General features: G+C 58.9%; 2 protein-coding genes across 5 annotated transcripts; one reads left to right on the top strand and one right to left on the bottom strand.

The window, feature by feature from the left end:
• Positions 1-1,849: 1,849 nt before the first annotated feature.
• On the bottom strand, positions 1,850-4,559 carry INHA (inhibin subunit alpha). The gene is made up of 2 exons (XM_004576788.2): positions 4,187-4,559; positions 1,850-2,879 (listed from the first exon to the last, which is right to left on the bottom strand). Exons 1-2 carry the CDS (start codon positions 4,455-4,457, stop codon positions 2,047-2,049), a joined length of 1,104 nt encoding a protein of 367 aa, XP_004576845.2. The 5' UTR covers positions 4,458-4,559; the 3' UTR covers positions 1,850-2,046.
• A 622-nt stretch (positions 4,560-5,181) lies between these two features.
• On the top strand, positions 5,182-24,247 carry OBSL1 (obscurin like cytoskeletal adaptor 1). Of its 4 annotated transcripts, XM_004576790.2 has the most exons (21): positions 5,182-6,576; positions 8,344-8,613; positions 8,701-8,952; positions 9,072-9,374; positions 9,489-9,785; positions 11,054-11,326; positions 12,421-12,693; positions 13,350-13,622; positions 16,770-17,042; positions 17,224-17,499; positions 17,611-17,898; positions 18,046-18,321; positions 18,891-19,160; positions 19,334-19,606; positions 20,509-20,775; positions 21,579-21,691; positions 22,222-22,378; positions 22,501-22,662; positions 22,936-23,040; positions 23,273-23,543; positions 24,092-24,247. In XM_004576790.2, exons 1-21 carry the CDS (start codon positions 5,565-5,567, stop codon positions 24,093-24,095), a joined length of 5,688 nt encoding a protein of 1,895 aa, XP_004576847.2. In that variant the 5' UTR covers positions 5,182-5,564; the 3' UTR covers positions 24,096-24,247. The 4 variants fall into 4 exon arrangements, with proteins under 4 accessions (XP_004576847.2, XP_058521043.1, XP_058521044.1 ...); XM_058665060.1 differs by lacking the exon at positions 20,509-20,775; XM_058665061.1 differs by lacking the exon at positions 18,046-18,321 and having other exon boundaries at positions 5,192-6,576.
• Positions 24,248-24,390: the final 143 nt, after the last annotated feature.

The raw sequence follows: 24,390 nt of genomic DNA, 5'->3' as shown, positions 1-24,390 counted from the left end.
CCTGAAGGGAGCAAGGGCCACACAGACCAGGCTTGGGCAAAGCCTCCCCCTCTCCCAACTGACTGGGCTCAGGCAACCCTCTCCTCCAATTACCCCTAGAACTCCCAACACAGAGATTGTTTTTTTGTTTTAACAACTTATTTATTTTTATTGGAAAGGCAGATTTACAGAAAGAAGGAGAGAAAAATCTTCCATCCACTGGTTCACTCCCCCAAATGAGCACAATGGCCAGAGCTGAGCTAATCTGAAGCCAGGAGCCAAGAGCTTCTTCTGGGTCTCCCATGTGGGTGCAGGGTCTCAAGGCTTTGGGCCATCTTCCACTGCTTTTCCAGACCAGAAACAGGGAGCTGGAGGGAAATGGAGCAGCCAGAACATGAACCTACACCCATATGGGATGCTGGTGTTTGCAGGCAGAGGATTAGCCAGATGAGCTGCCACACAGAAGTTCTTTTCTTTTTTTTTTTTTTTAAAAGATTTATTCATTTTATTACAGCCAGACATACACAGAGGAGGAGAGACAGAGAGGAAGATCCTCCGTCCGATGATTCACTCCCCAAGTGAGCTGCAACGGGCCGGTGCGCGACTATCCGAAGCCGGGAACCTGGAACCTCTTCCAGGTCTCCCACGCGGGTGCAGTGTCCCAATGCATTGGGCCGTCCTCGATTGCCCTCCCAGGCCACAAGCAGGGAGCTGGATGGGAAGTGGAGCTTCCGGGATTAGAACCGGCGCCCACATGGGATCCTGGGGCCCTCAAGGCGAGGACTTTCGCCGCCAGGCCACGCTGCCGGGCCCCACACAGAAGTTCTAAAGCTGAGTGGAAATGAAGATGTTAGGACTATGAACACACATGGTTCCCCTCTCCAGCATAAGGCAGCCTGCCGGGGATGAAGAGCATGGAATACTCAGGGTTCCCAGCTTTGCAGAACAGTAGCTCCTTCAGGTTAGCTAAAGTGGGGGAGGGGGTGACTCAAGTGGGGGGAAGGATGGAATTCCTTCCCCCCCACCACCACCAGAGCTGGGAGAAGGGAGCCTTTGACCAATGAGAGACTGCACACAATTGCTCAATGGAGTCTGGCAGCAATAGAAGGTGCTCTCAGGTTTCAGTCTGATGGACTGAACTGCCCAGCCCTTCTCTTCCTCCAACACACACATAGAGGAAACTGGATGGAGCCAGTCAGCCGAAAGCCAGGCCCAAGGATAAAAAGAAATAGGGGATAAAGAGGAAAGTGAAAGAGGCAAGGAGGCAGGCCAAAGAAAGGAGGCTTGCAATGCCCCATTCTGGAAGCCTCAGCAAAGAGGGCTGTCTGGCATCACACACTGCGTTCTCATCAAGTCCACTAAGTCCATCAGATTCACAGATGAACACAGGTCCCCCAGCAGTGGGCTCTGCCTTTCCCCTCCTCCAACTTCAAGGACTGAGTTCCAAACTTCCATAAACAGACCTACAGGGGACATCAAGGCAGCCAAAAAGGTCAAAAACAAGAATCCCAGGACTGTGGGGCTTCCCAGAATCTACACCAACAACTGACCTTGAGCTGGGTGACCATTAGCTAGGGTAGGGAGAGGACTGACAGCTGCCTTGCAGCCATGTGGGTGCAGCTGACTCCTTCATGTGTAGTAATAGGGAGGGCTACCTGATTCCACTTACAGGAGAGCCAGTCCTGTCCCCCAGAGCAGCTGTTTGGGAAGCAAGGAGCATCTTTGTATTATTCCCAAGCATTGTAGCTCTTGAAGGCCAAGTTTCAGGTCAAGTACAGCTGAGCAACATGAGAACCCCCCATCTCATGCTCCCAAGACCCAGATCTCCCCCACACTCAACCATACAAGCCAAAGAATGCATGCCAGGACATATGCACTGAGTTGTTTATTGTCACAAGTTACCGTAGAACGGAGGGGAACTTTCAGGCAGGCGAGTGGAGGGTGGAAATCGGGAACCATTTACGTTCTGAACACTGCCTTTGTTTCCCTTTGATGCCAGTGGGGTTTGGGCCACCAGCCCTGAAGTAAGACAGCAGGACACTTCCCCCCCCCCACACACACACAGACTTAAATGCAAGCACAATGCTGTGCGAGAAGGTTGGGCACCATCTCATACTTGAAGGAGTAACCGCCATCTGACGTGGTACGGACACGTAGAGACCTCATGGTTCCTGGAATGGCAGCACAGCAGGGCTGGGCTCCTGGCACCAAAGAAAGTGCGGGGACTGGGGTCGGGGGCACACCAGGGATGGGCAGGGGTGTGTCTGCTGGGGTGGGCAGCCCACAGCCACCATGACAGTAGTGGAAGATGAAACTGGGAGGGTGCACGATCCACCGGTCCCAGCCCAGCTCCTGGAAGGTGATGTTGAGTGCTGCTCGGTGGCAGTAGTCGTGGGCAGTGGGTTCCTCCGGAGCTCTCTGGAGCAGGCGCAAAGCTGCAGGAGACCAAGGCCAGGGCATCGGGGGAGCCGAGCGGCGGGTTCTGTCCCCTCCACCAGGTGGTTTGGCCCGTGTGTGGGCCACGAGGAAGGGCGTGGTCTCAGGCCGGGCAGAGCAGACACAGAGAGGGCAGCGCACCAGCAGCACCAGCACTGGTTGAGTCAGCAGTGGGAGAGCAGAGGCCGCCAGGTGCAGCACAGCCCAGCGAGGGGGTGCCTGGCCCAAGGACATAGGCACAGCCGTGGGCCCCCCCAAGGACAGCACCTGCAGGCCTAGCAAGGGCTCAGAGCTGTTGGAGATCACCGTGCCCTGCCCGTTTAGCCCAGTGTGGAACCACAGCTGAGCCGAAGTCACCTTGTGGCTGCGCATGTGCTCGGACGGCCTGAACATGTACATGAAGAGGCTCTGCTCGGCTTCCTGTGCCAGATGTCCGGCTGCTGGCTGGTCCTCACAACTGGCACCTGCAGAAGACAGAAGGAAGATGGTAACTGAGGAATGTGGCTGCTGTTCCAGAGCACTGAGGCTGTACCAAGTGCTCTACTCAGTGCCCTCCTTACCCAGGGCACAGATTTCCCATTTCTTCTTCCATCAGTAAAGGATTTAAAAGAAAAACATGTGACATGGCCATGTTCCCTCTCATGGCTTTTCCCACTTATAGGCCCATCAGCAACATGTTGCTGTTTCCCTCCCCTGACACGGAGAGCTGATGGACTTGAGGTGCCATTCACTGCAAAGTGTGCAGTGGTCATCTTGCAGGTGTGTATATGGGAGTGTGTTAGTTATATTTCTCTTGTCACGTCAAAGGTGTTGAAAGATGAATGAAACAGTTATTTGAATACCACACAGAGGAAGAGGAGACAGAGGAAGAAGGAAGTGGGAGAGGAGAGGTAGAAGGAGCAGTGAGTTCCCTTGCCTCTGCCTGGGGGTCTGGCCCATGTGTGGATCACCAGGAAGGGTGTGGACCCAGGCATGCCCTTAGAATAGAGGGCAGCTAGTCATCTCCCACCCCACCCCACCCCAGCAGGTGCAGCTGCCAGCCATCTGTATCCTCACAGACTAGCAGCAGTTCCAGGACTACCAGTGGGTGTCACACTATCAAATAACCACTCTTATAAATTCAGAATAACTGAGACATTTGGCAGGTAAGAAAACTGAGACTTAGAAAGGTAAAGGGATGTTTCAACTCCTAAGTGGCCAATGCCTAATGCCCAAACCATACTTTCCCCCACCTGCTACACTAGGGTTGAACTGAGGGTGTTGGGGTGGGAGGTGGGGGAGAGAGGGTCTTCTCTAAGAGAGAGCTGTGCCAGGAGATAAGAAACACCACCCAGGCCGGGTCTTACTCATTCTGTTGATGGAAGATCGGTCAAGGAGCTAAGACGGGAATCTAAGAGAAAGTAGGACTCATCTGGTAGACACTTTCCCACTGACTCTTCCATATCCCTGATGTTACCTAGGGCTGACACCACAGGATTTGGGGCAGGGAGCAGAGGCAGAAGCAGGAAGCAAAAGGGCAGGAAGAGGCCAGAGATCTGTGTCTAGAGATCGTGTGTTCACCTGACACACTATCTCCCAAACACTTCCCAGAGACCACTGTGTTGCTCCATCCTAAAAGGTAGGAGTGATCACCCCCATGTTGCAGATGACAAGACGGAGGCCTGAGCTCCTTGTTGCAAAGCCAGCTGAGAGGCAGTGCTGGGTTTGGAGTCCAGGTCCATCTGGTCCCCAAGCCCAGGCATCCATCCCCCCAGTGCCCCATCCCGGTTACCTGTGGTTGGGAAAAGGATGGCCTGGGAGACATCCTCCTCCTCTGGCTCCGAGTTCCGGCGTGAGAAACTCTCAAGAGCGTGTCTTCGGGGAAGCCGCCTGACTGCAGGAGCCTCACCTTCCCCCGTCAAAGGAGGGGGCCCCAAGGCATCCAGGAACAGAGCCCTGACCTTGGCCAAGATGAGCTCTCGGTCCACCTCTGGCCCATGGCAGCCATGCCCACCCAGTGGGCACAGCAGGAAGAGAAGCAGTAGAGGCAGCTGGGACACCATAGCTCACCTGGCGCTGCCAATGGGGGAACCCACACCCTTCCCTTGTGCCCCTTCTCTCAGGGTCTGCCCAGCGCCTCCCTGCTCTCCCCTCCCCATCTCACCACCCGCCCTCTTCTAGCCTTCTCACCCCAGTCTTGCCCAGGCCTTCCCACGCCCTGCAGTCCATCGTGCCCCTGTCTGTGGCATTGAGACCTATCTCTGACGCAGACGTCTGTGGCCCTGAGCCTTATCTCCCACTCCCGCCAAGAATGAGGAGGAGGGGGCTGGGGAGGGCTTTCACCCCAAGTGACCTGACCCCTACACAGAAGCATGCCACCTCTTTCCCCTGCCTGGGAGTAGGCACACACACACACACACACACACACACACACAGTGTGTCACGTTCCAGCACCCAGCACTGTGGCGATATCGGGTGGGACAGGAGCCTAGAGCCTGGAACCCGAGGTCAGCCAGCCCCAGAGAGTGTCATTTGTCAGGGACACAATGCACCATTCCTTCATCCTCTGGGGCCCCTTTCAACCCCAGCAGCTGGAGGGGGTGGGGGAAGCAGAGGGGGAAGGGTTGGAGCTGGAGCTGGGGCCCCGGCAGGGGGCAGGTGGTCCTGCCTGCTCTATACTTAGCCTGCAGGAGCCAGTCTGGGCTCTTGTCCTCCAGCTGTGTCATCAGAGAATATTTTTGGGATTGGCAGCTGCAGGCGCCTCTACCACTCAGGGCCAGAGTCTAGCTGGCGGGCAGCTGGGGACCTGGCGGCTGGAGGTGGGAGGGAGGAGGGGAAAGACGCCCAGGCTGTGGGAGGGGGCTGGGAAGAGAGCAGGAAGCCAGGCCGCGCAGGCCGGGCAGGCTGCGGGGCCCCTCGCTAGAAAGGCAAACAGGAAGGACTGCCCCCTGAGCTCCGGGCTCTGGCTAGGGAATCGCCGCCGCCGCCGAGCTGTAGCTGCGGGCCCAAGGGTAAGCAGGCAAGCAGGCGGGGGCGGCCGGGGCAGAGTTGGGAGGGTCCCCGCTCCCGGGGCCCCTCCAGTGCTGCCTTCGGCCTCCCGGCCTCGGGGCGTCCTCCGCCCGCTCCTCCTCCCTCGCCGCCGCCACTGCGGACAGCTTGCAACCGCCACGATGAAGGCGGGCTCGGGAGATCAGGGGAGCCCTCCATGCTTCCTGCGCTTCCCGCGGCCCGTGCGGGTGGTAAGCGGCGCCGAGGCCGAACTCAAGTGCGTGGTCCTGGGAGAGCCGCCCCCCACTGTGGTCTGGGAGAAAAGCGGCCAGCAGCTAGTGGCCTCGGAGCGCCTGAGCTTCCCGGTGGACGGCGCCGAGCACGGCCTGCTGCTGAGCAGCGCGCTCCCCACCGACGCGGGGGTCTACGTGTGCCGCGCCCGCAATGCGGCCGGCGAGGCCTACGCCGCGGCCGCCGTTACCGTGCTGGAACCGCCGGCCCCCGAGCCAGAGCCCCCGGTGGCCGAGCACCCGCTGCCGCCGCCCGGGACCGGGGAGGGCGCCCCTGTGTTCCTGACGGGGCCCCGATCGCAGTGGGTGCTGAGGGGGGCGGAGGTAGTGCTAACGTGCCAGGTGGGGGGCCTCCCCGAGCCCACGCTGTACTGGGAGAAGGACGGGATGGCCCTGGACGAAGTGTGGGACAGCAGCCACTTCGCGCTGGAGCGGGGCTGCGCCGAGGGGGCCCCGGGCGCCAGCCTGGCGCTGCGCATCCTGGCGGCGCGGCTGCCCGACTCGGGCGTCTACGTGTGCCACGCCCGCAACGCGCACGGCCACGCGCAGGCCGGCGCGCTGCTCCAGGTGCACCAGCCACCAGAGAGCCCGCCCGAGGACCCCGACGAGGCGCCCGCGCCCGTGGTAGAGCCGCTCAAGTGCGCGCCCAAGACCTTCTGGGTTAACGAAGGCAAACACGCCAAGTTCCGATGCTACGTGATGGGCAAGCCCGAGCCCGAGATCGAATGGCACTGGGAGGGCCGCCCGCTGCTCCCTGACCGCCGGCGCCTCATGTACCGCGATCGCGACGGTGGCTTTGTGCTCAAGGTGCTCTACTGCCAGGCCAAGGACCGCGGCCTCTACGTGTGCGCGGCGCGTAACTCGGCGGGCCAGACGCTCAGCGCGGTGCAGCTGCACGTCAAAGGTAGCGCCTGAGCTGGCGTCGCGGGTGGGATTGGAGATGGGGGTGGAGTGGGGGGCCGTCCCAGTGCCTCGAGCGCCCCCAGGAGGCCTTGGTCACTCCGGTACCCTCGGTGACCCGCGCCTCCCAGCGGGTTGGGGGAGGGGCTCCGCAGCAGCGTTGAAACGCTCTGGGCTGCCCGCCCCCTTCACGCTCCAAGGCCTTGGATTTGGTAGGACTGCGGAGCACTGGGGAATTCTTGGAAATTTCTCAAGTGATTCCGAGGTAGATGAACATCACGAGAGAGATGTTGAGTGCCCGACCGTGCATGTTCAGTGGTGGGCCGCCCTGGGGTGTGTTTATTCCTTACCTAACTGAACTCGCTTCCGGCGCCCCGTCATAGACAGATGAAAGGAACATTTCCTGAGTGAGGTCACCTCTCCACCTCTAGGCCCTGCACGTATGATGGCACTGGGCCACCCTAGGGGGCTGTGGTGCTGAACACACACATTCCAAGTGGAAACGGCTTTCTTAGCAGATCCAGTGTCTGGGCCCTGGTGGGGGGAAGGCAGGCTGAGAAACAACTTCACAGGGAAGGTAAAGGCGGGGGTAGAAGGGAAAACGGACAGTAACAGGGACTTTGCTTTTGTGAAACCATGCCCTGTGTTTGAAAGAGACAGGGGAAGGCTGCACGATTGATGCTGCTAAGGCTAGTCGCCAGTGATAGAGAATAAATACTGAAATGACCCACCAGCAGAAAACTCAGAGGCGGACAAAAGGCATACCAGGTCACCCTGCAAGTTGCCACTCTCCTTCGTGGCATTTCATAGCATCTTGGGGGACGACTGCCTTGCTAGGGGTTACCTCAGCTTGCTTTTTTTTTTCTTTTTCTGACTTATTCATTTTTATTTTAGAGGCAGGTTATCTCTCTTCCCTCTGTAAGAGATCTTCCATCTGCTAGTTCACTCCCCAAATGGCCGCAAGAACCAAAGCTGAGCCAATCAAGAGCCAGGAGTCTCCTCTGGGTCCCCCACGTGGGTGCAGGAGCCTGAGGACCATGGGAAAGGGAGCTGGACGGAAAATAGAGCAGCTGGGACACCAACCAGAGCCCATATAGGACAACGGTGCTGAAGTGGAAGATTAGTGGGCTGCACCACTGCGCTGGCCCCCTACTCCAGCTTTCTCACTCAGAGGAAGTTCTGTAGACTAGCCTGGAGCCCAGTCTAGTTTATCCACTACTCTCCCCTACCCCCAGGCTGCCGTGGCAGTCTTGCTGGCACACGACTGGCTGGGCTGATGCTGAGCCCCAAGTCCATCTGAAAGACAAGAGGAACTTCTGGGGGCTGCACGCCAAAACTGGCTTATCCATCAGTTACCCCTGTGGCCGTTGTTAGCACTGCATGTTTTTGACACACAATTATGGGAATGATGAAAATATTTTAAGAAGAAAATTGAGTCCAGAGCCTGACAGAATTTGCACGGTGCCTCCTTCCAGGGAAAGGGGGACTGCCGGAAACAGAGTTTGAAAATCACTGATCTCCTCTCTAGGCCCCTCCTCCCTCTCTCTCCTCATCTTACAAGCAAGGAAACTGAGGCATGGGCACATAAGCGCAGGGCAGTGGCAGGGTCAGGTGAGAACTCACGGCCCTATGACTTGCCTGCGGGTGGTTCAGCTAGGACTCCGCAATGCCTGCTGGCTGTGGGCCAAGAACATACAGCCCAGACTCAGGCTCCAGTCTTAAGTCTTCCCGGGTGGGCTCTCTCTCCAAGCAGTGTCTTCTTTGTTGGCAGAGCCCCGCCTCCGCTTCACGAGGCCCCTGCAAGACGTGGAGGGCCGGGAACATGGCATCGTTGTGCTGGAGTGTAAAGTGCCCAATTCCCGCATGCCCACGGCCTGGTTCCGGGAGGACCAGCGGCTGCTGCCCTGCCGCAAGTATGAACAAATTGAGGAGGGCGCCGTTCGGCGCCTCATCATCCACAGGCTGAAGGCGGACGATGACGGCGTGTACCTGTGCGAGATGCGAGGCCGTGTGCGCACTGTAGCCAACGTCACGGTCAAAGGTCGGCTGGCCTGCAGTGGCTGCGGGAGGAGGCAAGAGCCAGCAGGTGCCCCGAGCCCGAGTTGATGGATCTCCGTCTGCATCCCAGGCCCCATTCTCAAACGGTTGCCCCGGAAGCTCGACGTCCTGGAGGGCGAGAACGCCGTGCTGCTGGTGGAGACGAGAGAGGCCGCGGTAGAGGGGCGCTGGAGCCGCGATGGGGAGGAGCTACCAGCCACCTGCCAGAGCAGCTGTGGCCACATGCACGCCCTGGTCCTTCCCGGGGTCACCCGGGAGGATGCTGGTGAAGTCACCTTTAGTCTGGGCAACTCCCGCACCACCACTCTGCTCAGAGTCAAATGTAAGAGGAGAAGGGGTGGGCAAAGCAGGAGGGTGACCAGATACTCCAAATGAGCAGGGAGGGCCAAGTGGCAGACAGGCTGGGCAAAGCTCACCTGGGGAATCCTGACGGTGTCTTAGGCGTCAAGCACAGCCCTCCAGGACCCCCTGTCTTGGCTGAAATGTTCAAGGGCCACAAGAACACGGTCCTGCTGACCTGGAAACCTCCCGAGCCAGTCCCAGAGACCCCCTTTATCTACCGGCTGGAGAGGCAGGAGGTGGGCTCCGAAGACTGGATCCAGTGCTTCAGCATCGAGAAGGCTGGAGCCGTGGAGGTGCCAGGGGATTGCGTGCCCTCAGAGGGTGACTACCGCTTTCGGGTCTGCACAGTCAGCGAGCACGGCCGCAGTCCCCATGTTGTGTTCCACGGTTCTGCTCACCTCGGTGAGTCATACCTGCCCCTCAGCAGCCGACCCTCTTTAGCCCCTCCTTCTGTGTCTCTGCTGCCCTCAGAGCCCCCGCTCTGGTTCTGATGGCTGCCATGTGTCCTCTCCACAGTGCCCACAGCTCGCCTGGTGGCAGGTCTGGAGGATGTGCAGGTATATGATGGAGAAGATGCCGTCTTCTCCTTGGACCTCTCCACCATCATCCAGGGCACCTGGTTCCTGAATGGGGAAGAGCTCAAGGCGGACGAGCCCGAGGGCCAGGTGGAGCCTGGTTCCCTGTGTTACCGAATAGAGCAGAAGGGCCTGCAGCACAGGCTCATCCTGCGAGCCGTCACACACCAGGACAGTGGTGCCCTGGTCGGTTTTAGCTGCCCGGGTGTGCAGGACTCTGCCGCCCTCACCATCCAAGGTGGGTGCCAATGGGGACTGGGAAGGATGGAGACGTAGCCTGAGGCAGGTGGTGAGCTGTTCCTTCTTGCCTCTGGCCCAGCAGAATGCAGAGCATCTCAGATTGTGGTCAGTTTCAACCCCTATGCAATGTCCAAAGGCAGTCCTTACTATCTTTGTCAGCCTCATGGGCCCAGTTGTCTGGAATGCTTTGGGCTTTATGGAATCTGTTATCTCATTTGCAAGAGAGGCAGACTAGCTTCCTGTCCTATTAGCTAATCGCTAATGCTGTCATCACTGCTTCCCACCTGCTGCTGTCCCAGTCACTGTAAGATGGATCTTAGGCTATCCCCATTTTTAAAAAATAGATCTATTTATTTGAAAGGCAGAGACAGAGGGAGAGATATTCCAGCTCCTGGTTCATTCTCCAAAAGGCCACAATGTCAGGGCTGTGGCAAGTCAAAAACAGAATTCCAGAATTCTTTCTGAGTCTCCCATGTGGGTGCTGGGGCCAAAGCCCTGTGCCATTCTCTGATGCTTTTCCCATACACATTAGCAGGGAGCTGGGTTGGAAGTGGAAAAGCCAGAATTCAAACCAGCATCCATGTGGAATGCTGCCATTGCGGGTGGTAATTTTACCAGTTTTGCCACAGCACCAGACCTGGAGTCTATTCCTGTTTTATAGACAGGGGAACTGAGGCACAAAGCAGTTAAGTGACTTGACCAGGGTTCACAAAGCTAATGAATGGTGGGTCTAGGTTAGGAACTCAGGCAGCCTGGCACCAGAATCACGTGATGCTATTCACAGAAACCAAGAGAGAGAGATGGAGATGAGCCATCCCCAACCAGGGTTCCTGGGGGTGAGGTGGGGTTGACTATTTGCGGAGCATGCTGCTAGCGTCTGCTGTCTAATACCCTTGGAGTTTATAAGATCAGTCAAGGACCAGCAGCTCCCCCTCAATGGGGCCTGGAGGTGGGGAGCAGGCAGAGGACAGGCAAGGTCACCAGAGCAGCATTTCCATGTCAGAGGACTCGCTGGCATTGAAGTCATATGCAGGGCTAGTTGTAGGAATACAGATTCCCGGGTTCCTATTCACCTGGGTCTTGGAAATCTGTATCCTTGATAGGCTTCCCTGGGAATTCTCATGCTCATGGAAACCATTGTTCAGAAGGGTGACTGGGAGGCCCAAACCTCCCAAACCAAGATGCTGACTGCTGCCCTGGGCTTATCTGGGGCAGAGGACGCTGCCCCTGAGGGTCCTGCATGTGTCTCTGCCTTTCCCGATGCAGAGAGCCCCGTGCACATCCTGAGCCCCCGGGAGAAGGTATCATTGACCTTCACGACCTCGGAGCGGGTGGTGCTGACCTGTGAGCTCTCCAGGGCCGACTTCCCAGCAACCTGGTACAAGGAGGGGCAGAAGGTGGAGGAGAGTGAGGCGCTGCTGGTTAAGCTGGATGGGCGCAAACACCGCCTGATCCTGCCTGAGGCCAGAGTCCAGGACAGCGGCGAGTTCGAGTGCAGAACGGAAGGGGTCTCGGCCTTCTTCAGCATCACTGTGCAAGGTCAGGAGCCCTGTTGGCAGGGGCTGCTCCAGCTGGGGACGCCCATGGAGACCTTGCCCCTGGTCTGCCCTGGTTAGGGGCAGGGCAGGCGGAGGCAAGGGGTGGTGTGGCAGACATGCTTCCAGTTGCTGGCACTGCTTAACCCTTTCAGGCACCAACATCGTCTGCACCCTTGCCCCTCTCCTCCTCTCTGCTGGGTTGGGTCAGGAAGCAAACGCAATGAAGACAGAAAGAGAGTGGGGCTAGCATTCATAGCTGCTCTGTGCCAAGTACTACACCAGAGTCTTTAACAATATACTGCTGCATTTCCTCTCCACAAATAGCAAGTTCAAGGTTAAAAATATAACTGAGGTCCAAAGAGGTGTTGAGATATCCCCATTGTCCCACGAGCAACACACAGTCTGGCTAGTGTGTACCCCTGTGACTGGCAGGGGTGGGCATCTCCCCAGTGATTAGACCCACAGTTATCAGAAGGTGGGCCATGGTCTGACTGCTTCAGGAATGCTTGGGGTTCCTACTGTAAAATGCATCTGCCCAGGCTCCCTGGATTAGATCAGCTCTCCTGAGCATCTTCTCTCTTGTAATATTGGCTTCAGAAGTTGCAGCCCAGGAGCCACAGATTCTCTCTGACCCCAACCTGGCCCCTGTGCCTGCATGTACCTGGTAACCGAGAACTCTGCACCTGCAGGAGGAACTGTCCTATTACCACCCATTGGGCCTTCCTCCACCTGCTGCCATTCCAGGAGGGAGGGGTTCCTTGTAGAAGAAGCAACAAGCCCAGCTTGGGTGGCTTTCAGCTGTGACCTCCCTGGCTTAGTGGTGGGTGCTGCTGCTGTGCAGCTCTGTCCCTCTATGTCCCCGCTGAGCCACCTGGGACCCCTGAGGGACCTGCAGAGCACACCCAAGGGCTTCAGGACCACCTGCCATGCCCTTGGGATCTCACATCCCTGTCCTTGAGCTCCCACTCCACACTCAGCACGTCCTCTCAAGCAGACTTTGTCTTCCAGCTACGCAGTCCCAGGTGGGATTCGGGTCTCCAGGGTGAGGAGAGGGGGTGAGTATCTGTGACATCCGACTCTGCTCCCCTCCCCCAGACCCCCCAGTGCACTTCGTGGAACCCCGGGAGCATGTGTTCGTCCATGCCATAACCTCCGAGTGTGTCGTGTTGAGCTGTGAGGTGGACCAGGAAGAGGCCCCGGTGCGCTGGTACAAGGACGGGCAGGAGGTGGAAGAGAGTGACTTTGTACTGCTAGAGGTCGATGGTCCCCATCGCCGCCTGGTGCTGCCTGCCGCCCAGCCCCCAGACGGGGGCGAGTTCCAGTGTGTCGCTGGAGAGGAGCGGGTCTACTTCACAGTCACCATCACAGGTGGGGGGCTGGGCGGGCCACAGCGGGGCAGGAAAAGGGGGCGTGTGCCTCTGTGGAAGCAGCTGGCACTCTCTTGGCCTTCCCAGCCCTGGCCACCCTCCCCTGAGCTAATGGGACCCCCTGACCCTGTGCTGTGGTCAGGAAGTGGGCTATCATCAATACATGGGGCTCTGCTGCACATGTCATTAGGAAAACCCTGTCTTCTTCATTCTCCTGAGGAAAAGAAGAAAGTTCTGCAGGGGTGACAGGGCAAGGTCTAGGTCAGGCAGCCCGGGGCACTAGAGAGGTCAAAGACCTCAAAGAGGCTTGTGGGGGCAGGAACCCCAACTTCACATGGGGACCCAGCTGTCGCCCACTTTGGCTTTTGTCCCTTCCCTGAGGCAATCCGGAGAAGGAGAGGGTGCTACCGCAGCTCGGGCTCCCCAGCAATGGTCCCTGCTACACAGCACAAAGCCTTGTGTACTCAGTGACTTTCTGCCTGGGACAGCTGTGTGCAGGGGGCTGGCTGAGCTACTGGAGGGTGGCCCCTCTTCAGCAGGTGGCCCACCTCCCAGGAGGTAGAGCAATGGGTTTTGAACCAGAGAGGACGGCAGGGAGGAGGGGAGCCTGCCTCAGCTCCCCCTCCATGCCCAGTGGCAGCTGTCCCTGCCCTCCAGATGTTGCCTCGTGGATTGTGTACCCCAGCGGCAAGGTGTATGTGGCAGCCGTGCGCCTGGAGCGTGTGGTACTGACCTGTGAGCTGTGCCGGCCCTGGGCTGAGGTGCGCTGGACCAAGGATGGCGAGGAGGTGGTGGAGAGCCCAGCGCTGCTCCTGCAGAAGGAGGACACGGTGCGCCGCCTGGTGCTGCCCTCTGTCCAGCTCGAGGACTCTGGCGAGTACCGCTGTGAGATCGAAGACGAGGCAGCCTCCTTCACGGTCACCGTCACAGGTGTGAGCCCACCCTGGCTCGTGGAGTCCCGATCCCTGGGTGTGTTGGAGGCTGGGGGGAGGCGATGAAGACTGAGGGTGCATGCAGTAAAATCTGCCCAGGGAAGAGCCCAGGGCCCTAACGGGGGCATGCAGACTCCTCCCCAGTGCCCAACAGCACAGGAAGTGGCTGCATTCCACCTGCCTGGTTCATTCCCCTGGACGAGGGACTGGAGTCCAGGTGAGTAATGCAGATGCAAGTGCCTGTCCACAGAGAGCTGCCAGTTTATCCAGCAGGGCAGCCGTTAACCAGGGGTCGCAAACGCGCTGTCTCTGGGGCCCCATGCAGTCCACGGATGTGTTTTGTTTGGCCCACAGAGTCTTACCAAAGTCAGGAAAGTGCAAATAGCAATCCGGAGTTAAACGTCCTCTTGAAAAAGTCGAAGACCCGGCGGCTGTGGTCCCGCTTTCCCCCGTGGCGACGAACAGCTGGCACTGAGTAGCAGCTGCCCCATAGCCTGGGGCCCACATTCCTCTGCCCTCTCCCCACCCCTTCACCTTCACCCCCTTTTCCCCTAGATCTCCCCTAACCCATCCTACCTGACCCCACCAGGCATTGGAGTTTGCGACCCCTGTGTTAAACCAATAAACATGCAAATAAATGCTCAGTGACACCTCGTGTAAGTGCTGGGAGGGAAGACCAGCTGGCAGAGAGCTGAGCTGAGCAGAAGAGTTAGGGAGGACCCTGAGGGGGTCCCCAGTCCCCACATGGGAACCAGCTCTGAGTTGCCTCCTGGGTATTCTGCAGTCCCCGCAGTGCTGCCCTCCCCAGAGTACACAGCCCAGCGAGAGAGCCAGAGCAGCTGCAGGGTCTTAGCCCAAGGATCCCAGGGCTGGGGTAGCAGGTGGCACCTTCCAAGCTGGTGCTGAAACTGCAGAGGTGAGGGCGCAGGTGGAGGTGGGAGAGTATCCAAGACGGAAACAGTGCAGGACGACTATGGAAAGAGACTGAGGTAACAGCTCACAGTATCAGTCCCAGTGTGAGGGTATTGGGGTGGGGGTGGTGGTGGAGGTCCTGGGGAGCAAGCAGCTCCAGGTGGTACAGAGCCCTGTCACCCTCTTCCAGCCCAGGCTGAGCGGCTAGGGCCCCATACCCCAATGCTGTCCATACCCCCAGAGAATGCAGCCTGACACACACAAGTCCACAGTGCCAAGGAGGCCCTCGGCACCTGTTCTATCCTGTACCAAGTCACCTTGACCTCTCCCGCAACCCACCCCTCCCTAACCCTGGTGGATACAGTGCACACATTCCAGCCCCCACTAGGGCTCCCCGCAAAACACAAAGCTTTTCGCAGGGAACTTCAAGCAAACACTGCCTCCACATTAGGTCACTGAATCAAAATGACACGGAGCCAAGGGCTCATGACCAGGTGCCCCGTCCCTACACTTGCCCTCACCTCACCCCCAGGCAGCCACCCTCTGTAAGGCTCCTGGCCTGCCTCGGTCCCACACATTTGGACTGTCTCTTGGTCCGCCTCAGTCCCCACATAGTTGGACTGGATCCTCCAAATCTTAGGGCAAGGCTATTTGTGGAAGTGGGTTGTTTGGGCTTCAGGCCCATGACCCTTGGAGTGTGTGGGTGCCCTGCCCCTGCGAAGGCCCCGGGGGGTATGCAGTTCACGAGCCCAGCCACAAGGGGGCAAAGCACTGAGACTGTAGGAGAGCAAGGAGCTAGGGCCTGGCAGGCCTGGGTTCAATGCATTGGCCACTTCTCTTTTTGTTTATTTTTTTAGATTTATTTTTTAATTTATTTGGAAGGCAGAGTTACGGAAAGAAGAGGAGAGACAGAGAGAGGTTTTTCCACCCGCTGGTTCATTCTGCAAATGGCTACAACAGCTGGAGCTGGGCCATGCCAAAGCCAGCTCAGAGTTTCCTCTCGGTCTTCCATGTGGGTGCAGGAGCCCAAGCATTCAGGCCATCTTGTACCACTTTCACAGGCTGTTAGCAGGAAGCTGGGTTGAAAGTGGAATATCTGGGACTTGAACTGGTGCCCATATGCGATGTGGGCGTTGCAGATGGAGGCTTAGTCTGATACACCACAGTGCCATTTGGACATACCCCCTTTCTATGGAAGAGTGGCCAGCACTTGGATATGAGCTCTCAGAATTGGCATGCAGTGTCCTTGAGCTGGGAGTTGGAGGAGCGGTGGGGAGCATTCCTAGAGGGCTACTGGCAGCACTCACACACAGCTGCAGGACAGCATTGCTGAGTTCCTCCAAACTTCAGCTGGAAATGCGCTTGCAGAGTCCTCATCCCCACCCTGATTCCAGTGCTGCTTCCTCCTGCCTGGAGGAGGTGTGGCTAGCAAAGACCCTAGGCAAGCTGCCTATTCACTGTGGCCACTGTTCCCTCACCCAGCAAACAGGGCTGGAGCAACAGCTGCCTCCCAGGTAGATGTTCCACGTGCCTCTGACTCCAGCTGGAAGCCGTGGACAAGGGAACTTCAGAAAGTTTGGGGAAAATACAGATGATGCCACACGTAGAATGGCAGCATGGGCTCCTACAGCCCAATGATGGGCACTTGGTGATTCTTCAGATGGCACCTGCTCTCCTGACCATCAAATGGCCCAGCCTTTGTGCACCTGAAGAAATGTGTCTTTGAATTGTTTTTCCATGAAGTTTTGCAGTACCATGTATAAGTGTTTGCTGTTAGAGACCACAGTCATGAAGCCCAAAAACTCTCCAAAGGTTTTTGGCGATCCTGGTCATCTCAGTATCACCTGTGCTTGCCAGCAGTAAAGCTATTCCTTGCTCTCTAATTCTCCAACTTGGGGTGACTTTCTAGGTCTGTAAGATACACCTCTATCTTTTCATCCACTTACGGTGGATGTGATACAAACTGTACTTCAGAAATGGGGTTGCAGTTGGTTATGGAGGAATGTCCCATTGGGAGTGGAGGGAGAAATGCATCATTTCTGGTCTTTAAAGAATTCCAAATTCTCCAATATTTCCAGCATCAAAGATTTCTGACAACTGATTATGGCATATATTGCCACCTGTCATTCTTTTTGTTAGTATACTCAGACTATGGGGACTCCATGCTGCCCCACAGCTTCAAAGAGGCCGCGTCTATGACAGCCTGTGCTTGCCCCCCAACTCCCATCTGCAGAGCCGCCCGTGCGAATCCTACACCCCCGGGACGAGGTGGCCTTGATCGCCGTGAGCTTGGAGTGTGTGGTGCTCATGTGTGAGCTGTCACAGGAGGATGCCCCTGTGCGCTGGTACAAGGATGGCCTGGAGGTGGAGGAGAGCGAGGCACTGGTGCTGGAGAGCGATGGGCCCCACCGCCGCCTGGTGTTGCCTGCCGCCCAGCCAGAGGACGGGGGCGAGTTCGTGTGTGATGCGGGCGATGACTCAGCCTTCTTCACCGTTACTGTCACAGGTGGGTCATCTGCCAAGTGCAGCCCACAGCCATGCACCTGCTGGAGAGTGGGTCATGATCACTAGGTGGGCTGAGCACCCAGTGATGTCCCCTAGATGACACGGTAGCCAGCACCATACTCCAGAGCTGTGCCTGCGGGCAAGCCCATGTGTCTCCCCTCCTTGTTTTGCCCACCTGCCAGCCCCACCAGAGAGAATTGTGCACCCCGTAGCCCGCTCCCTGGATCTGCAGTTTGGGGCTCCAGGCCGTGTGGAGCTGCGCTGTGAGGTGGCCCCAGCTGGATCCCAGGTGCGCTGGTACAAGGATGGACTGGAGGTTGAGGCGTCGGACTCCCTGCAAATGGGCGCTGAGGGGCCCATCCGCACCCTGACCATGTACAATGCCCAGCCTGAGGATGCTGGCGAGTATGTGTGTGAGACCCGGGATGAAGCCGTTATCTTCAATGTCAGCCTGGCTGGTGAGTGTGCTCCTAGGGCGGGGGGTGGGGTTGTGAGGATGAGCCAGTGGGGCGGGGCGTGGAGGTAGAGGCAAGCATGCATATCTGACCCCTGGCTCTCTTTCTCTGCAGAGCCCCCAGTGCAGTTCCTTGCCCCAGAGGCAGCCCCTGGCCCACTGCGTGTGGTTCCTGGGGAGCCAGTGGTGCTGAGCTGTGAGCTCTCCCGGGCTGGTGCACCTGTGTCCTGGAGCCACAATGGGAAGCTGGTGCAGGAGGGTGAGGGCCTAGAGCTGCAAGCCGAGGGTCCCCGCCGTGCCCTCTGCATCCGCGCTGCAACCCTAGCCCATGCAGGCCTCTACACCTGCCAGTGTGGGACACAGCCAGGAGCCCCCAGCCTCAGCTTCACTGTCCAGGTAACAGGTGAGTTCCAGAGCTGCAGCCCTCAGCATGCTGCCACGTGCTAGCATTCTAGCCCACCTTATCCACCCCTTACCCTGCCCTCCTGACACCCTCCCCTTCACAGAGCCCCTCCCTCCCCAGTGACCTCCAGCTCTAACCCCCCCACAGAGCCCCCCATACGGGTGGTAGCCCCCGAGGCAGCCCAGACGAGGGTTCGAAGCAGCCCAGGTGGGGACCTAGAGCTGGTGGTGCACCTCTCCAGGCCTGGGGGCCCTGTGCGCTGGTACAAGGACGGGGAGCGCCTGGCGAGCCAGGGACGCCTGCAGCTGCAGCAGGCCGGGGCCAGGCAGGTGCTGCGGGTGCGGGGGGCACGGAGCGGGGACGCTGGGGAGTACCTGTGCGACGCACCCCAGGACAGCCGCATCTTCCTCGTCCGTGTGGAAGGTAATGGTGCACCCCTCATTCCCTTTGAGCCTTGGAACCCCAAGGACCAGCCCTCCCCCCTCCAACACACACCCTGTCTTCTCCTTGCTGTCTCTGGCTCATACCCATGCATGCATGATTGTTTCTCCTATGAGAGCACATTACTCCTCTCTCCAGGAACCCCAAAACATCAGGAGGCCCAGCCCAGCAGTTAAGAACAAGGGACTGTGGCTTCGGCCTACGCAGGTCCCAACTGGGATTCTTTGTATTGTGCAATGTTGGTCAAGTTGCCTAATGTCTCTGAGCTGCAGCTCTGTAATGAGGAGACCATGATGACAATTCAGTGCCACCAACAGGGCAGCTGGTGACAGTCTTAGGGAATCAGAGAGGTAGGGGTCAGGAGGCTACTGAGAGGAATCGGCTATAAGGAGTGACAGTGAGTTGGGCAACTGGGCCTCTGGGACATCCCTGTGGTCGCCAGCCTTGTAGAAGGGTGATGGGAGTGAATGTGAAGCATGGGATGGAGAGGAGAAAAGGGGCAGGGCCAGCCCCTAGCTCACCGGCTGGTCCCACACCCAATCTCCTCCCAGATCCACCACCTGTGAAGCTGCTGTCTGAGCTGACGCCACTCACTGTCCATGAAGGTGACGATGCCACATTCCGCTGTGAAGTGTCCCCACCAGAGGCCAATGTCACCTGGCTACACAACGGAACCCCTGTCACTCCGGGGCCGCAGCTGCAGGTGGCCCAGAACGGTTCAAGCCACATGCTGACTGTGCGAGGCTGCCGGCTCGAGGACGCGGGGACTGTGACGGCACGTGCAGGGGGCACAGCCACAAGCGCCCGGCTCCACGTCCGAGGTTTGGTGCTATGGCGGGCAAAACAGCCCTGTTCACTCATTCCTCCACCCCCCAGGCTCAGCCCCTGGCAGCCTTGCCCTCCTGTCTAAGAAAGCCCTGGGTGGGGGCCAGGTGAGCTCCAGCCCCTGCCCACACTCCTCCATGGCTCCCTTCATTCCCCCCTCCCCAACCAGAGACAGAGCTGCTCTTCCTGCGGCGGCTGCAGGACGTGCGGGCAGAGGAAGGCCAAGATGTGTGCCTGGAGGTGGAGACAGGCCGAGTGGGTGCGGCAGGGGCCGTGCGCTGGTTGCGAGGCGGCGAACCCCTACCACTCAACCCTCGCCTTTCCATGGCCCAGGATGGCCACATCCACCGCCTCTTCATCCATGGCGTCGTGCTGGCTGACCAGGGCACCTATGGCTGTGAGAGCCACCATGATCGCACCCTGGCCAGGCTCAGCGTGAGGCGTGAGTGCCCCATCCTCTCCTAACCTGCTGCTTGCCCCTCCTGGCTGACCCCAGCCCCTGCGACACCCCCTCTCCCCAACACCAGCACCAAAGTGCCCCTGGCCACTGAGTGAAGTCAGCCCTGGCCATTCCCAGTCCATGGCTGGAACCCCAAAGCAGATTGCCCAAAGCAAAAATGTGTCTTTTTCTAGTGTTTTCTACTTAGACGTCCACATGGCCTTTGCATTTCTATTTCGTATTCCCAAGACGGCTTTGCTATAAACATAAATATGATACTGCAGAAAAAAACCAAAAAACTACCACTTTGTTCATGCTTCAGTTATGCCTGCTCAAGAAGCGGGATGGGAGGGTGTGTAAGCCAGCAAAGGGCACCCTCTACCCGCGCCCCCTCAACCCAGAGCCCTCATAGCTGTATGACCTCAGGCCAGCTCCAAAACCTTTCTGACCCACAGCTTTTTTATGATGGGGCTGTGCCATCTCAAGGCTCCTTAGCTGAGACAACATGGAAAAACTCACGCAGACTTTGGTGAACAGCTGGTTCTCAATTATTGAAGGCCACTGGTCACCACAGTAAACTCTCATCTCAGTGCTGATACCCTGCCTTGTACAGCTGAGGAAACCTGGGTCCAGAGAGCTTGAGCAGTTTGCCAAAGGTCACACAGCACACGAGCTATGCAACAGAACTGGGTTCCCATCCCTGGGCTCCTGACCCCAGTTTCTGTGCTCCTCCCCCTGTTAGACTCCTCCCACCAAGTTTAGCTGGACCGCCTGCCTTCTTCCTGCACCCTGGCTCTCAACTTGTGATCAGAGGTGGTGCAGGCAGGGCCGAGGGGAGACGATGTCCCTGCTCTCCAGGCCTGCCCAGAGCCCAAGTCCTCCTCTTCCTCTCTTCCCATTCTCAGCAAAGCAGCTGAGGGCCCTGAGGCCCCTGCAGGACGTGACCGTCAGCGAGGGGGACAGTGCCACCTTCCAGCTGGAGCTGTCCCAGGAGGGTGTGACAGGGGAGTGGGCCCGCGGCGGAGTCCGCCTGCAGCCAGGGCCTAAGTGCCACATCCACACCGAAGGCCACACGCACCGTCTTGTGCTCAGTGGTCTGGGCGTGGCAGACTCAGGCTGTGTCTCCTTCACGGCGGATGCCCTGCGCTGTGCCGCCAGGCTGACTGTGAGAGGTGCGGCCCCTCTGGGTCCTGCCACCTGCCTGCTCACCTGTGTGGCTCTACTGATCGTCTGGGTGTGATGACTGACTGCACAACCTGTGTGACCCCCACTCACCATGCCTGTCCCTGTGTGGCCCTCACTTACTGTCCCCCTGCCCCTGCCAGAGTGTGACTGCCCTGAGCCCATGGCCATCTAGTGTGACCCCCTCTGACCCCACCAGCCCCAGGCTCTGCCCCACCATGAGCATGTCTGCCAGTGTGAGGTCCCTGTTATCTGCTGACTTGCACATGCCCCTCTGGCCATTCCGCATCCTCCCCCCAGCTGTCCACTGACACTGCCTCTCTTGGGGTGACCTCATTAGCAGTTCTGCTGGAGTGGCCCCCAGTTTGGCTGCCAAGCCCAGTGTGTTCTACACTGCTTGTTCCTGCTTTATGAGACCCCACTGCCCCTCTGATCCCACTGTGTCCCCCCCAAGTCAGCACCTCCCACTGCCCTCTGCAGCTGAGCCTTGCCCTCCTCCACTGGCCATGCCTACCTACAAGCAGCTCCTTCAGTGTTCCTACCTCGGTTCCCTCCACTCTTCCAGGCCACACCATGTCCCCTACTGACTCTTCAAGTGCTACCCTGTAATCCTGTTGCGTGCCCTACAGATCTTGCATACTGCCCATACTCTGGTAGCCACTAATCACCTTGACTCAATATGTCCACCACTTAGCCATTATGCCAAAGTGCCTTGTTTGTCCCTGCAAGCTGGGTCTCCATTCCAAGCTTACCCCTGTTTCCTTGGCATGGCCCTCCCTCTCCCACCCCCCAGAGATCCCAGTGACCTTTGTGCGGGGGCCACAGGACCTAGAGGTAACGGACGGTGACACAGCTACGTTGGAGTGTGAGCTCTCCCAGGCCTTGGCTGATGTGACTTGGGAGAAGGTCAGTGCCCAGTCCCAGCTCTGCCTCAGCCCAGACCACTCCGACCTAATACCCACCACCCTCACAAGGACCCTAACAGAAACAGCCAGTACAGCTCCTGTGCCTAGCGCTGCGCTCATCTAACCGTTAGCACTGCAATGGTGGGACTGACCAGCAGGCCCTGAGGGTCGCAGCTGCTTGCCCAAGGGCAGACAAAAGCGGGTACTGCCCATGTTTAAATCCAGTATTGCTACCTCCCAGAATCTGGGCTCACCTGCCCTGTGATCAAATCAGCGCCCCCTTCTGTGCTTCCAGTGCCTTCCCTCCCCACCCCGCGCTCTTCCCCGACCCCAACATCTCCAAAGGGTGACCCCTCCAAAGGAGCCCCGGCGTGCGCCCTCGCCCTGCATGGGGACAGCCAGACTCACGCCATTAAACATAGGGCACCCCTAACCGTGCCTCGAGAGTGCTTGGCGTCCATTTTCAGGGTGGAGGCCCCATCGCCCTGCTAAGCCTCGCCCCGACCGTCACTCCGCACCTCCCGCCCCTAGGACGGGCGCGTGCTCTCCGCCAGCCCGAGACTCCGGTTCCAGGCTCTGGGCCCGCGCCGCCTTCTACAGCTGCGGCACTGCAGCCCCTCGGACGCTGGCACCTACAGCTGCGTGGTGGGGACGGCTCGCACCGGGCCCGCACACCTGACCGTGCGCGGTGGGTATGGGGCAGGCGAGGACTGTGCACTTGCTTCGGGCGCCGGGTGTCCGGGCAGGGAGGAAGGGTATGACTTGGTCCCTCTTGCCCCGCTTGCTTCACGACCCGGGCTCCACCCCCAGAGCGTCAGGTGTCGGTGCTTTCCGAGCTCCAGGCGGTGCGTGCCCGCGAAGGTGATGGCGCCACATTTGAGTGCACAGTATCGGAGACCGAGACTGCGGGGAGCTGGGAGCTGGGTGGCCGTCCGCTGAAGCCCGGAGACCGCGTCCGCATCCGACAGGAAGGTCTGGCTCCTCAGCTAGTCTCCGGCGCTTAGCCCCCCGTGCCAAACTCACACAGGTCCCGCCCCATTCGGATAAGCCCCGCCTCCTAGCTCCAAGGGGTCCCGCCCCCCGCACCGGGTCCCGGACCGCGCGTCCCTGCCTTCTGCATCCCCAGTCTCCCTGCTCCAGTGCGCACTGGCCGCGGGCGGCCACAGTCACCCACCCTCACCCGTGGAGCCTGGAGCCTGCCCCAGCAGGTAATTCCGCCTTTTGAACGCCCCCCTTCGCCGGCAGGCAAGAAACACATTCTGGTTCTGAGCCAACTGCGCACGGAGGATGCAGGCGAAGTCCGTTTCCAGGCGGGACCCGCCCAGTCCTTGACTCAGCTGGAGGTGGAGGGTGAGCAGCTGGAGTGGGAGCGACCGGGAAGGGATGCTGTCCGCTGTTCTGAGACCGACAGCTGCCTAGCTCTCCTCCCGGCACTGTCCTGGGGCGAGTCAGAGCGAGCGGCACGTACCCCGGGAGGAGGAGCTTTTGGAGTGTGGGGCACAGAGGGCTGGGGTCAGGCAGGGAAGGGACATCTCTTGCTGAGGGGTGGGCGTGTGTCTCTGAACTTCCGCCCCGCCCCCAGCTTTGCCTCTTCAGATGTGCCGCCGGCCGCCGCGCGAGAAGACGGTTCTGGTGGGCCGCCGGGCGGTGCTGGAGGTGACTGTGTCTCGCAGCGGAGCCCACGTGTGCTGGTTGCGGGAGGGAGCTGAGCTGTGCCCGGGGGACAAGTATGAGATGCGCAGCCACGGTTCCATCCACGGCCTGGTCATCCACAACGTACAACCCGAGGACCAGGGCACCTATTGCTGCCAGGCTGGCCAGGAAAGCGCGCACACGCGACTGCTGGTGGAAGGGTGAGTGACACTCTGGGCCCGGAGGTCAGAGGGGCTGCCCGACCTACACACACCTGTACAGAAGGTTGTGTAGGACTTGGGGTGGCAGGTGGTTCTTTGATGTGTTGGAGGTGAAGGATGGGGTATGACGTGGAGGGTGCCCTGAGATTGCTTCAGATCAGCAGTCCTCGCCTTTTTCATCCTGGATGAACATCCTGTTCCTGCCAGTTCTTCTTCCCACCTACCCACCACCATTAGCACCTGCCCCTTTTCCCCTCAGCGTCATGCCCAGTTACCTTCTGCCCCTCTCAGCAAGTTCAACATCAGCCTAGGCAGACGCTGCTGGGCCAGTCCAGTTCGCTATTACCTACCCCCCACCTCTTCTGCTACAAACATTTTCATTTGAATCAGGGGTGGCCCAGGCAACGTGGGCAAATACCTGGGGCCCAGCTCTTTCTGTATGTCTACCTGAGCTCTGCGGGGGTGTGGGGGGGCGGAGGGAGGTGGAGGAAGGGAGACAGGTGGTGCTCGCTCTCTCCCCAGCCCCACGCGGCGCCATTCCTCTGCAGGTAATTAGGAGGACGGACACCAAGGCCGGGCAGGTGCCCTTGGACAACTTGCAAGCCGTGTGCTCTCCCTCGGGGACCCTCAGGGGCAGTGGGGTGGAGGGGCTACACAGGGAAAACAGAGGTATGCAGTAAACAATAAAGTGCTATAGTTGCTTGCCCTGCATCTCTGTGTAGTATGCAAAATCAGACTTTGCCGAGCACCACTGGTTGGGTGCTGAGTGACCCGGGGGTTGGAGGGCTGCACTCCACACAAGTGCCAGTCACTGGAGACCATCACTCCTGGCAGAGGCCATGTAGTT

The sequence above is a fragment of the Ochotona princeps genome, chromosome 5 (assembly GCF_030435755.1).
Source record: "Ochotona princeps isolate mOchPri1 chromosome 5, mOchPri1.hap1, whole genome shotgun sequence".
Taxonomy (NCBI): Eukaryota; Metazoa; Chordata; class Mammalia; order Lagomorpha; family Ochotonidae; genus Ochotona; species Ochotona princeps.
Note: the sequence above shows the minus strand (reverse complement) of the source record. Positions and strands in the feature narration are given on the sequence as shown.

Bases quoted from the DNA above. Each gene is read 5' to 3' on its own strand.
- INHA (XM_004576788.2), bottom strand. From the start codon at position 4,457: ATGGTGTCCCAGCTGCCTCTACTGCTTCTCTTCCTGCTGTGCCCACTG. The intron at 2,880-4,186 runs GTAACCGGGATG...TGTCTTCTGCAG, and splicing joins CATCCTTTTCCCAACCACAG to GTGCCAGTTGTGAGGACCAG.
- OBSL1 (XM_004576790.2), top strand. From the start codon at position 5,565: ATGAAGGCGGGCTCGGGAGATCAGGGGAGCCCTCCATGCTTCCTGCGC. The intron at 13,623-16,769 runs GTGTGAGCCCAC...TCCCATCTGCAG, and splicing joins CTTCACGGTCACCGTCACAG to AGCCGCCCGTGCGAATCCTA. The intron at 21,692-22,221 runs GTCAGTGCCCAG...TCCCGCCCCTAG, and splicing joins CTGATGTGACTTGGGAGAAG to GACGGGCGCGTGCTCTCCGC.